The 12789-nt window shown below is 47.9% G+C and overlaps 3 protein-coding genes across 4 annotated transcripts; 2 read left to right on the top strand and 1 right to left on the bottom strand.

Annotated features, from left to right (window-relative positions):
- The first annotated feature begins 5066 nt into the window (after positions 1 to 5066).
- LOC117845324 (fructose-bisphosphate aldolase-lysine N-methyltransferase, chloroplastic) lies at positions 5067 to 7348 on the top strand. Its single transcript, XM_034726328.2, has 6 exons — positions 5067 to 5631; positions 5731 to 5759; positions 5892 to 6103; positions 6305 to 6427; positions 6549 to 6953; positions 7039 to 7348. The coding sequence occupies exons 1-6, from the start codon at positions 5159 to 5161 to the stop codon at positions 7249 to 7251; spliced, it is 1455 nt and encodes a 484-aa protein (XP_034582219.1). The 5' UTR covers positions 5067 to 5158; the 3' UTR covers positions 7252 to 7348.
- Positions 7349 to 7496: 148 nt separating this feature from the next.
- Positions 7497 to 10640, top strand: LOC117845323 (pentatricopeptide repeat-containing protein At5g56310). 2 transcript variants are annotated; one of them, XM_034726327.2, is made up of 2 exons: positions 7497 to 9675; positions 10229 to 10640. In XM_034726327.2, the coding sequence occupies exon 1, from the start codon at positions 7949 to 7951 to the stop codon at positions 9566 to 9568; it is 1620 nt and encodes a 539-aa protein (XP_034582218.1). In that variant the 5' UTR covers positions 7497 to 7948; the 3' UTR covers positions 9569 to 9675; positions 10229 to 10640. The 2 variants fall into 2 exon arrangements, with proteins under 2 accessions (XP_034582218.1, XP_034582217.1); XM_034726326.2 differs by having other exon boundaries at positions 7497 to 9783.
- On the bottom strand, positions 9908 to 11989 carry LOC117845325 (uncharacterized). The gene is made up of 7 exons (XM_034726329.2): positions 11821 to 11989; positions 11324 to 11577; positions 11162 to 11217; positions 10987 to 11065; positions 10748 to 10886; positions 10543 to 10656; positions 9908 to 10434 (listed from the first exon to the last, which is right to left on the bottom strand). Exons 2-7 carry the CDS (start codon positions 11503 to 11505, stop codon positions 10243 to 10245), a joined length of 762 nt encoding a protein of 253 aa, XP_034582220.1. The 5' UTR covers positions 11506 to 11577; positions 11821 to 11989; the 3' UTR covers positions 9908 to 10242.
- Positions 11990 to 12789: the final 800 nt, after the last annotated feature.

Raw genomic sequence — 12789 nt, 5'->3', positions numbered from 1 at the left:
ACAAATTACCTAGAATTGATTTCCCTATCTTTGATGGAGAGCACCCTAAAGTTTGGAGAGACAAATGTGAGAAATACTTTAGCATGTTTAATGTCCCTGTCCATGTGTGGGTTCTTTTTGCTACCATCAATTTCAGAGGCAATGCTGAGTTATGGCTGCAAACCTATGAAGCCCAACACTCTATTAATAGTTGGCCTGAGTTGTGTGTAGTTGTAGAATAAAAGTTTGCCAGGGATATGTACCACAATTACATGAGAGACCTTCTAACTATTAGGCAAACCACTGATGTGTTAGAGTATGCCAACAGATTTGAGCAAGCAAAACATAGAATCTTAGTGCATAACAAAGATATGGGAGAGGTGTTTTTTGTGCAAAAATTCTTGATGGCTTGAAATATAATATTAGTAATGCCATAACATTACATAAGCTAAGAATAGTTGATGCTGCATTATCACTGGCTCTTATGTAGGAAAAAATATTGGAGGCACAAGGTAAAAGATACTCACCAAGACCAAGAGACAACAACATATTTCAAAACACAACAACCTCACAACCCTCTCAGAGTGCTGATGTTAGTTATGGTATTTTGGGGGCACCGCCTGAGGAGGATAAATCACAAGCTAAACCCAAATGGGATGACAAACTGTCAGCACTGCGGGCAGCAAGAAGACCTAAAGGGTATGCATGAAATGTGGTGAGCCATATAGTCCCCAACACAGATGTCCAAGGCAAGTACCATTACATGTTTTGGAGGAAGTATTAGATTCCATTCAAACAAATCAGCAAGAGGACTTAATGACTGCAGAAGGAAATCAAAGCAGTGATGAAGAACTTCTCACCCTATTAGTGTGTGTTGCAGCAGGCATCCAAGATAAAAGGACAATCAGGATGCAGGGCACCATCAACAATCATGACATCCTAATTTTAGTAGATTCTGGCAGTTCAGGCACTTTTATCAGTGAGAGAATAGTGAAGCCAGCAAAACTAACATCTATAGAATGTGCACCAATTCAAGTTACAGTAGCTGATGGCAGCAAGCTGAGTTGCATTTCAGCTGTCAATAACTTATCATGGTGGACTCAAGGACACATTTTCACTTCTGAAGCCAGAGTGTTACCATTACCATGCTATGATCTCATCTTAGGCATGAATTGGTTGGAGCAACATAGCCCCATGTGGATTCACTGGAAGAGAAAGAAAATGAGATTCTCTTACAATGGAACAAGGATCACACTTAAGGGAATCAAGGATTGTACAGATTCATGTTCCCCCATTAAAGCCAAGAAGCTAAAAAGTCTACTGAGAAGAGGTGGAGTAGCCAACATGGTCCGGTTGTCTTCACTTGAACAAGATTCCTCCACCACCACAATACCATCCTCCATCAACCAATTAGTGCAGACCAACAAGGGCTTATTCCAAGAGCCTTAGGCATTACCTCCTTAGAGATGTTTTGATCATTCAATTCCACTAATTCAAAGTGTCAAACCAGTCAACATTAAACCATACATATACAGTCCTACATAGAAAGATAAAATAGAAAGGCAAGTCAAGGAGATGTTAATACAAGGGGTCATCTAACGAAGCAGTAGTCCTTTTACCTCACCAGTGCTACTTGTCAAGAAGAAAGATGGCAGCTGGAGGTTTTGTCTGGACTATAGGCATCTCAATGCCATCACAACAAAGAACAAATACCCTCTTTCAGTTGTAGATGAACTATTTGATGAACTGCATGGGCCCAATGGTTCGCTAAGTTAGACATGGGGTCTGGATACCACCAGGTGAGACTTAAACCAGAAGATGAACATAAAATAGCCTTCAAGACTCACCATGGCCACTAGGAGTTTAAAGTCATGCCATTTGGTCTCACAAATGCACCTACAACCTTTCAAGTAGCCATGAACACAGTATTTGAACCCCTTTTGAGAAAATGTGTATTAATCTTTATGGATGATATTTTAGTCTACAACAAGACCTTGGAGGATCACAAGCAGCATTTGCAGGAGGTGTTTGCCATTCTACAAGCTAACAACCTTTTTCTCAAAGCCTCTAAATGTTCCTTTGCTTAGCAGCAACTGGAATACTTGGGCCACATTATCAGTGGGCAAGGAGTGGCAACTGGTCCTCATAAAATCCAAGCAGTGCAGAACTGAACCACTCCAACAGACATCAAGCAACTGAGAGCATTCTTAAGACTAACTGGATACTACAGGAAGTTCATCAGGAACTATGGCCTCATCAGTAGACCCCTCACTGACCTCCTCAAGAAGAATACACATTTCTTATGGACACCACAACACCAACAATGCTTTGACACACTCAAGCAGTCTCTTGTTTCAGCTCCAGTCCTAGCTCTTCCTGATTTCAAATAGCATTTTACTATTGAAATTGATGCTAGTGACAAAGGCATAGGAGCAGTTCTCATGTAGCAAGGACATCCCATTGCTTATCTAAGCAAGGCACTCAGTAAGAAATCTCAAGCTCTTTCAACTTATGAGAAAGAATGTCTAGCCATTATCATGGCTGTGGATAAGTGAAACTATATTTACAACACCAAACATTCACTATTTCAACTGATCAGAAGAGCCTTATTCATCTAAATGAACAGAAGTTGGTAGATGGGATGCAACACAAGGCTTTTGTGAAACTTCTAGGATTACAGTACAGAATAGCTTACAAAAGAGGCGAAGATAACAAAGCAGTTGATGCATTATCTAGAAAACTAGTACATGAAGCTGTCCATGCCATTTCCATGAGCAAACCAAGGTGACTGGAGATAACTATGGAAGGTTATCACACGGATGAACCAACTAAGCAGCTTTTGACAGAGTTGTCCCTGACCTCTGCCAATGAGAAAGAATTCACATTACAGAAGGCCTCATTAGATACAAGGGCAGAGTTTGGTTGGGCAACCATAAAGAAGCACATTAAGTAGTGTTTGCAGCCTTACATGATAGTGGCTTGGGAGGACACAGTGGCATTCTACCAACCTATAACAAGATCAGATCTCTCTTTGCTTAGCCTAACATGAAACAAGATATCAAAGAGTACGTCTCCAAGTGCCAGGTATGTCAACAAGCTAAGCCAGAACATTCTAAAATTCCTGGACTACTTTAGCCATTACCTGTTTAGCCATTACCTGTTCCTCAGCAAGCTTGGCAAATTGTTAGTATGGACTTCATTGAAGGGCTCTCTAAGTCCAAGAAGTTTGATACTATATTGGTTATTGTAGACAAGTTTACCAAGTATGGTCATTTCATTCCACTGTCTCACCCATACACAGCACTTTCAATAGCTCAACTGTTCCATAACAACATCTACAAATTGCATGGGTTGCCACAAGTAATCATATCTGATAGAGACAGTGTGTTTATAAGTAATTTGTGGCAAGAGCTCTTTAAATTGTCAAAGACAACACTGAACATGAGTTCTTCTTACCATCCCCAAACCGATGGCCAAATAGAAAGACTCAACCAATGTATAGAGACATACTTGAGGTGCATGGTCCAATCTTATCCTACTAAGTGGTACCAATGGCTTGCTCTAGCTGAATTTTGGTATAACACAACCACACGTTCATCTCATGGCAAGACACCATTTGAAGTTCTCTATGGACATTAGCCCGGGCATTTTGGTATTACAGTGGATCACCAATGTACAGTGCCTGAATTGGACCAATGGTTGAAAGAAAGAACTGCAATGTCTTCTGTCATTAAGCATAACCTGTTAAGGGTCCAGCAACGCATGAAGCAATAGGTAGATAAGAAGAGATAGGAAAGAACATTTGAAGTGGGAGATTGGGTTTATGTCAAGTTACAGACATATGTTTAGATGTCTGTTGCCAGAAGGTCCAACCACAAGCTCAATTACAAATTCTTTGGTCCTTATCTGATTACTCAGAAGGTGGGACCTGTGGCATACAAGTTACAGCTACCTGAAACCAGTCAGATACACCTAGTTATCCATGTCTCACAATTCAAGAAAGCCCTACCTCCAAATACAGTGGTAAGCAATGATGCTTGCTTGTATCCTTCAAACATATGTGTGTCATCCTATGCAGGTACTCCAGAGTAGGCTGCAGAAGGTGGGCAACAAGATGACCCCTTTCGATCTGGTGCAGTGGCATGATTTGCCCCCAACATGGACTACTTGGGAGAATCTCCATAAACTCAAGATAAGCATTCCTTCTCTGGACAAGCGTACTACACGATGATCTACTGCATCTTGATGTTTCTTGCTATCTATTGCATCTGGCTGATGCTCCAACTTGAGGACAAGTTGCTGCTTAACTAGGGGGAATATCACCATCTAATACTTGGGCCGAAGGCTGTGTAACACAGAGCCGGCCTGCGAGCTGAGGTTTGGCTAATCAAGCCCTGTAATCCATCTACTGGGCCATCGGGAGTTAATCGGTAACTGGGCCACTAAAGACCCAAACGGTGAATGGGAAAAAAAGAGAAAAACCTAGCTGAACAATCCTCCTTCTTCCTCTCGACTGCTCGAGGCAGCGCCACCGTCCTTATTGCCGTGCATGCTGCCGGTGCCCCCTCTCCCGCTACCCTAGGCTCGAGACAGTTACCAAGCTCGATTCTAGCGTTTCTGTGCCTCTTGTTCTCTGAGCGATATGTTGTTCAAGATGTACATCTCTCACCTCTGACGTGAGGAACTGAGGATGCATGAGCAACTGTTTGAGCTGGATTAGAGGTCTAGAGCCTCTTGTTCTCTGAGCGATATGTTGTTCAAGATGTACATCTCTCACCTCTGACGTGAGGAACTGAGGATGCATGGGCAACTGTTTGAGCTGGATTAGAGGTCTAGAGTACTATCCTATCAGTCAATGCTCGGAATTTGACGCTAGGAATTCGATCCAATTGTGATTGGGTTACAATTTGAACTGAATGATGCGAATTCCTAGTAAAACAATTGGAACCATGCTGTTAACTACTATCCTGCTAACTCTCTGATTAGTATATCAGGATTCAACTAAAAAAAGACTCCTATCAGGAATCGACCTATAATTACCTGCCACATCACCCATTGCTACTAGCATATCCACTCCCGCCACAAAAACGAAACCAACGGTCGTGGTCAGCCAAACCCATCTATCCCCTTCGCCGCAGAGAAGAAAGACTGCCCCGCCTCCCCGTTCGCCGCCGCGACCATGGCCGCGCTCCAACCCCAACACCACCTCCTCCTACTGTGGCACCGTCCGCTCGCCCTCCGCCTTCGCCTGCCCACGAGGCCGTCGAGGGCCCACCGCCTGCTTCCCCGCGCGCGCGCGGTGAGCGCGGCAGCGTCGACCGCCGCGCTGGAGGACTTCCGGCGGTGGCTGTCCTCCCATGGCACGGGCGAGGGGAAGGCCTTCCCGGCCTCCGTGCAGGAGGGCCTTGGCCTCGTGGCGGCGCGGGACTTGCCGCGCGGGGAGGTCGTCGCGGAGGTGCCCAAGAAGCTTTGGATGGACGCCGACGCCGTCGCGGCCTCCGACATCGGCCGCGCGTGCGGCGGCGGCGGCGGCCTCCGGCCGTGGGTCTCCGTCGCGCTACTGCTGCTCCGGGAGGTTGCGCGCGGGGCAGACTCGCCGTGGGCGCCCTACCTCGCCATCCTCCCCCGCCAGACCGACTCCACCATCTTCTGGTGAGTGAGCTGGCGCTGATCGCCCTCCGTGTGTTTGTTGAAATGGTTCTTCTGCTCCATTCTTATGCTTTTGAATGGTGCTTCGTGCCTCCAGTGCAGGTCAGAAGAAGAGCTCCTAGAGATACAAGGTGTGCAATGCAAAATCCATGCCTTTTTCCTGAAAGAGCAAAATCCATGCATTTCCTCCATTAACAAATCGGCGGCTCTCTGGTTGATTTATTGCTTGCTATATTAATAACTTGTGCATCTGTCACTTGCAGGAACACAGTTACTGAGCACAACAATGGGTGTGAAGGAGTATGTGCAGAGTGAATTCGAAAGCGTTGAAGCTGAGATCATAAATGCGAATAAGGACATCTTCCCTGGTGCGATAACATTTGATGATTTCCTATGGGCATTTGGAATACTCAGATCAAGGGTATTTCCAGAGCTGCGTGGAGATAAGCTTGCTCTCATACCATTTGCTGATCTGGTAAGTTCTCAATATGCAATCCATATCAGCATTTCCTAGTTTAGTCCAACAGTCTGCTGACCTACTTACTTTTGCATTGGACGTTCCTGTAATATTGTGATTAAGTTACCATGTCAAAGATCAAAAACTTCCATTCAACAGTGCTTTCTGGAAAATTGGGACTGCATTTTTTTATAACTGTTCACTGCCTTGCCAAATCAGGTTAATCACAGTCCTTTCATCACCTCAGAAGGGTCCAGTTGGGAGATCAAAGGAAAGGGCCTTTTTGGTAGGGAAGCCATGTTCTCTTTGCGAACACCAGTGGACGTTAAATCTGGAGAACAGGTACATATGTACTATTTTTCTGCACTAGGTGCAGTGTTTGTGTAGCTTTCAGCATTTATAGACCAAATTGAATGTCTAAGGCTAAAAGTATGCAATTTATAACTGAGCCTTGCATTGACAGATATATATTCAGTATGACCTGGACAAGAGTAATGCTGAACTGGCACTTGACTACGGGTTCATCGAATCAAATCCATCAAGGGACTCATATACTGTGACCTTGGAGATCTCTGAATCTGATCCATTTTATGGAGACAAGCTTGACATTGCAGAGTTAAACGGGCTGGGGGAGACTGCGTATTTCGATATAATCCTGGATGAACCCCTTCCCCCGCAAATGCTTACATACCTACGGTTACTTTGCATTGGTGGAACAGATGCATTTCTCTTGGAAGCACTCTTCAGGAATTCAGTTTGGGGCCACCTTGAACTGCCACTCAGTCCTGACAATGAGGAATCAATATGCCAGGTCATGAGAGATGCCTGCAAATCTGCCCTTGATGCTTATCACACCACAATACAAGAGGTTTGCCTATTAACAGTATAATGTTGTTCATTTCCTTCATATTTTTGTTTATCTCATAATCATTCATATGAAATGTGACATTCAGGATGAAGAACAATTGCAAACAGAAAATTTGCCATCAAGACTTCATATTGCGATTGGAGTAAGGGCAGGCGAAAAGAAAGTACTGCAGCAGATTGATGATATTTTCAAACAGAGGGAGGAGGAATTAGATGGCCTAGAATACTACCAGGAAAGAAGACTCAAGGATCTTGGTTTAGTCGGTGACAATGGTGAAATTATTTTTTGGGAGACCTAGAGATTGTTTCTGTAGTGTTATTTGTCCAGAGAAATGCATTCCAACACTGCTAAGAATTGCATAGTGAGATAATCAGTAAATTGGGAAAATTGAATCATCATCAGCATTCAAAAGAATACATGATAATCAGTGGTCATATCAGGTGAATAGTTGAACTAATATTCACCTAACTACAAAGTTGACGCCTTCTCTCTAGTGCATGGCAACAAACTAGACTAAAACCTGCGCGATAACTACAAAGGTGGTACAGACCATAGTCAAAATCTCCAATTGCAGCATATGTTGCATAGTTGCATCTACATCCATCCTCAGACCACACACAGCCATCCCTAGTGGAGAGCTAGTCCCAGTATATCAACCAGCGGCGAGAGAGCTCGGCATGATGGGCTTGCGTATATGTCATTTGCAATGGTTTTGCCACCAACCGCTCATGACAACCATCTTCTCCAGTTCCTGATAATCAGCATGTCGCTGATCATGTCACAGGGAATAGGAGTACTCTTTTTATTCACAGGGCCTGCACTTCAAAATGATTGTAACTAAGATCAAATTGGGTGGCTTTAAAATGTCATTTGTCTTGAGAACAAGGTCGACGAGCATTCCTCCTCTGAATATCGTAAGCAGAGGGCTTCTGAAATAGCGAGACTTCAAATGTTCGAGCAGATGTAGCAGAGGCAACCGGGCGCCCCGGCGAGACATGCCGCTCGATCCCCCTCGCCTCGCCGCCTTTCTCCCGCCCAACCTGCCCCCTCACATCCCGTACTCGCGCGCGCTGCAGCAGCGCCTCTACCTCATCGCGCAGCACCTCAGCCGCCGGGGCCGCGCGGGCTCCTGCTCCCCCTCCGTCCCCACTCCCGCCGCCCGCCGCGGTCTCGACCAGCTCCACGCGCAGCTCCTCCTCAACGGCTTCACCCACAAGCGCTTCCTCCTCGCCAAGCTCCTCTCCCTCGCCACCGCTGCCGCCGACCTCCCCCGCGCCGAGTCCCTCTTCCTCTCCGCCCCGGCCTCGCCGCACCACCCCGCGTCCCCGACCCTCGCCAACCTCCTCCTCCGCGCCGCCGCCAGGTCGGGCGCCGCCCCACCGGCCTTGCTCGCGCTCTTCTCCCGCCTCGTGGGCCGCCACGGGCTTCGCCCAAACGCGTTCTCCTTCTCCACCCTCCTCGCCGCGCTCGCCTCCGCGGGCGCCCGGGCGCTCCCCCACGGCCGCGCCCTCCACGCACGCGCGCTCGCGGGCGGGGTGCTCGCCCCGTCCGGTGGGAGCGGGCACGTGACGACCAGCCTCGTGGACGTGTACGCGGCGGCCTGCCAGCTTGGGGACGCCCGGAAGGTGTTCGACGAAATGCCGGGCAAGTCGGTGGTCGCTTGGAACTGCATGCTCGCCGCGTACGTGCGGTGCGGCGAGCTGGACGCTGCGCTGCGGTTCTTTGGCCACGATATGCCTGGTCGGGACGCGGTGGCGTGGACGACGGTGATTGGTGGGTGCGCAAACTCCGGGAGGGCCGCCGAGGCTGTTGAGCTGTTCATGGGAATGAGGAAGGCACGGGTCAAGGATGACGTGGTGACCATGGTTGCTCTGTTGACAGCGTGCGCAGAGCTGGGTGACCTGGAGCTTGGGCGATGGGTGCATGCGCGCGTGGACTGGGAAGGGCAGCAGCAGAGGACAGTGTTGTTGGACAATGCTCTCATCCATATGTATGTGAAGTGTGGCGCTGTGGAGGACGCGCTCAGCTTGTTTCTGATGATGCCGAAGCGGAGTACCATTTCTTGGACGACTATGATCTCGGGTCTTACGATCCATGGTCGTGCCCAGGAGGCACTGGACTTGTTCCACAGAATGCAGGAGCATCCTGATGGTGCCACGCTGCTCGCAGTTCTGCGGGCGTGCAGTCACGCAGGGAGGATTGATGATGGACGGCGGTACTTTGAGAGCATGGAAAGAGTTTATGCTATAACCCCAGAGATACAGCACTATGGATGCATGGTTGACATGCTCTGTCGCTGGAGGCACTTGCACGAAGCACTTGAGCTTGTGGAAAATATGCCATTCCAGCCAAACGAGGGTGCGTGGGGTGCACTCCTGAGTGGATGCAGAAGGGAGGGCAATCTTGAGCTTGCAGCCAAAGTCACTGATAGATTGGTTGAGCTGCAGCCAGAACGAGCGGCTGGGCACCTTGTGCTGCTGTCCAACATGTATGCTGGCGTCGGGCAGTGGGAGCAGGCTGGGATGGTGAGGGCAAGAGTGGCCGCACTGAATGCTGAGAAGCCTGCCGGAAGAAGCTGGGTGAATCAGAATGAGTCCAGCGTGGTGGTAGCATAAGCCCAATTAGATCAACCAGTGACTCACAATCTTTAACATGAAGTCTGTGCATAGTAAAGCACTAAACCACCGTACTTGAATGAGCACTGCAATTATTTGATCATCAGGTATTAAGCCAATATTTTCTTCTCAGCAGTATATGAGTATTTCAGTGGAAAAACATTGGGTATATATGACAAAAGGGTTAGTCTGCAACATATCTTCACCACCTTCAGGTCAGCCTGTGATACTAATGCACCACTGTTGTTCCTTTCCAGTTTCACACATGAGCCATTTTTTACATTCTTCTGTAGCACTTTACAGGGCAAATTTGGTAGAAACAGTTATAGTTAAAGTATGTTGTAGCTCCAATGACAAACCTCCTGTTGTTTCATCTTTTTTTTTCTGGTGAAGGTATCTACAACAGCTCACCTCATTGTCACAATAATGATGAAAAAACAATGAAAATCCTAGCAGAAACACATGCATAAGGCAACCTAGATACCTAGTTCATTTATGAGAGGTAAAATGGAAAACTGTATCTCACATCAATCTGATAAAACTTCCAATCCCCTCTCCAATATAGACCTATGGTCTTTACCGTTTTAAATGTTGACAATTTGCTACTGGATGCACCCCAATTTCTGGATAACACTGAAATCAACTACTCGTTGATATCAGGACTGTTTCCACTGTCATTCAAGAAGCTTGTTGCATGTGCCAATGCCAATAGCGGCGGCGAGATGCCATGCGGCATGCATGTAGGGAGTCTCCGGGAAGCAATCATCGGCAATGAACAGCACACCTCCCAGTAGAGATGACATCTTGTGCAGGTTATGCGCCATCCTAAGCTCTGGTTCAATTGATGCCCTTTTTGCAAAGGAAACCTGTCATTTAGGAATAGTTAGATTTGCAAACCTGGCTGTTGAGCTGTAGATTATTGAAGTGTTCTCTTTAATCTAGAAAAGATACACTGGATTATTTGAATTACTTGCCTCCATCAATCCAGTGTGGACAGCTGAAACCAACAATGGCTGAAACGGCAGGAGCAATGCTGATGCTGCCATTAGTAATCTTGGGTTCTCATTCCTAAGTGCTCTCGTTAAACACTGCATGAAACACATATAATTGTCATGTTGTTCAAATACCGATAGCTGTAACATTGTGGTTTATCCTTAGTGCAAGGATATGGTGACTTACCAGTGTGGTGGTAGCGATCATAGTGTAGTCGGCCCACCGCAGAAACTTCCGGATTTCTCCTTTGGAAGAATGATACAAGCTCGAAGCTATTCCTACTCCAACCAGCGAATTCGCGTAGATAGCAGTGTTCAAGTTCTTCCTGCAGCATCATTTCAGGGCATGTTAGTATAGTGGCTATTACTCAGCTGTTAGCAAACAAAGCAGAATGCGTCTTGCTTGAGGATCAGGATGTTCCTCGCCTTGGGGTCTGCAGTCCAAGAACAATAAAGGGCAGAGAGGTGACAACATTCGCAATAGTTTCGCCAGCATGCTTGTCACCTGCTCAAAGTAGAACGTTTTACTGGAATGGAAGGTAGATATTGTCGTATTGGATTAGCAGATGCCGAGATTTTGTACTGATGAAAGTTGCCGTACATGTGATGCTGCGGTGGATGGGCTTCAAGCAAGAGGGCCTCTGCTGCCATAGTCTTCTGCAGTTGCAAAGAGCCAGTCAGAGGCAGCTGTTAGTGCCTAAGACCAAAAAAGCAAGAAGTAAACTCCTAGCCGTGGATGTTGAGTTCGTTGCTGCGAGCTCACCGGATCAGCAACCTTTGTTGTGTTCTACCACCCTTCTGGTGCTCACAAGTCGATGACTCTACAGCGGTGGTTCGTAGAGCTTCATCCTCGCTTTGTGCCGACTGCGGCGACGGGCGGCCAAGCTGTACTCCGTAGAGGCCATCCAAGACGGCAGAAGGGTTTCTGCCGTTCAGCGCTCCCATCTCACCTGTCCTGTGTACTCGTGCTTTCTGGCTTAGCAGGATGATGAACTGATCGATGTATGTCCTTGAGCCCTGCAGATAAGATGCAGTTGGTTACTCACTTTGAACAACACTGATGAATCTCCAAGGTTGCTAGCGAACATAAACCGTTTCATCTCTCAAACCAATCTGTAGCCTTTGATATAAACCAACTGTATAATGCTCTCTTCAGCTATATCCTTTGGCAAACAAGGTTCTCCATTTGTACTAGGCAAAGCTAATGCAAGATTGGGTGCTGTCCAGGAGAACTGATGGCTAGGATTGCAGGGGGCGCACCGTAGTAAGATTGCAGGCGGTTAGCTACAAGAGACTGCCGCAGGACGTGAATGGCCTGCGTCGTGCCGTCGCCGTGCGTGGTCTCCGCCCACCTCGCCGCCGGTCGTCGCTGGCTGGCTGGCCGCACGGCCGGCGAGGAGGTCGATAAATAGACATTCGCGTGTGCCGGGCAGTGGGTGGTGGGTTGGAATTCTACGGCGTCGCGCCGCGCCGCGAGACGCCAAGAAATGGGAGCGCAGGATGCCGATACCGAGGGGATCTTCCCCTCGGGGCAGACTTTCTTTCGTGCCGCCCGAATATTCCTCTCGTGGCAATGGTGCGAGTGTGCGACAAGCTAGCTTGGTCGGCCCGTTAAAATGACAGGCCGAAATGGGAACTGGGTGGGGATGGAAGAAAGAAGAGGATGGAGAAGACGACTGAACTGAATAGTCCAGCCCATTAAGATGTGGGGGGGGGGGGGGGGGGGGGGGGGGGGGGGGGGCGCCGGCGTACAAATTTGGCCCTTCTTACCTCCAGGGAATCCTGTACATTAAATAAATCGACCGAATCCTCCAAAAGCAAAGATAAGAACCCTGTTTTACTGTTTCCAGTCAGCCAGGCTGCCAGAGGCCAGAGCGAAATGGAGTGCTGGAGTCCCTTCACGCCTGGCGACGTTGTGCCTGCAGGCCGGCAAACCTGGAGGTGTCAGGTCACGCTTGGCCATGGCCGGCACCGTCTCCCATCGGTAATTGTTGCGCCGGCAGAGCGGCAGGCTCTGCTTCTCGCGAGAGGCATCTGACCGCAGGCTGCACGCTCGGGCTCGCTTGACATGTCAACTCGACAACAAAAAAGTTGCTTGCTCTTCCTATGCTTCTGAATTCTGACTTTATATGCTGCACCGCTCTCATCACGCCTTCTTTTGTCAGCGATGAGTTTTCAGTTCACATGAGCTCCTTTGTCAGAGATCACCTCAGGATTCGTTTCAAAGAA

This window comes from Setaria viridis, chromosome 2, assembly GCF_005286985.2.
Source record: "Setaria viridis chromosome 2, Setaria_viridis_v4.0, whole genome shotgun sequence".
NCBI classification, from domain to species: domain Eukaryota; kingdom Viridiplantae; phylum Streptophyta; class Magnoliopsida; order Poales; family Poaceae; genus Setaria; species Setaria viridis.
This window is presented reverse-complemented; position numbering and strand designations above follow the sequence as displayed.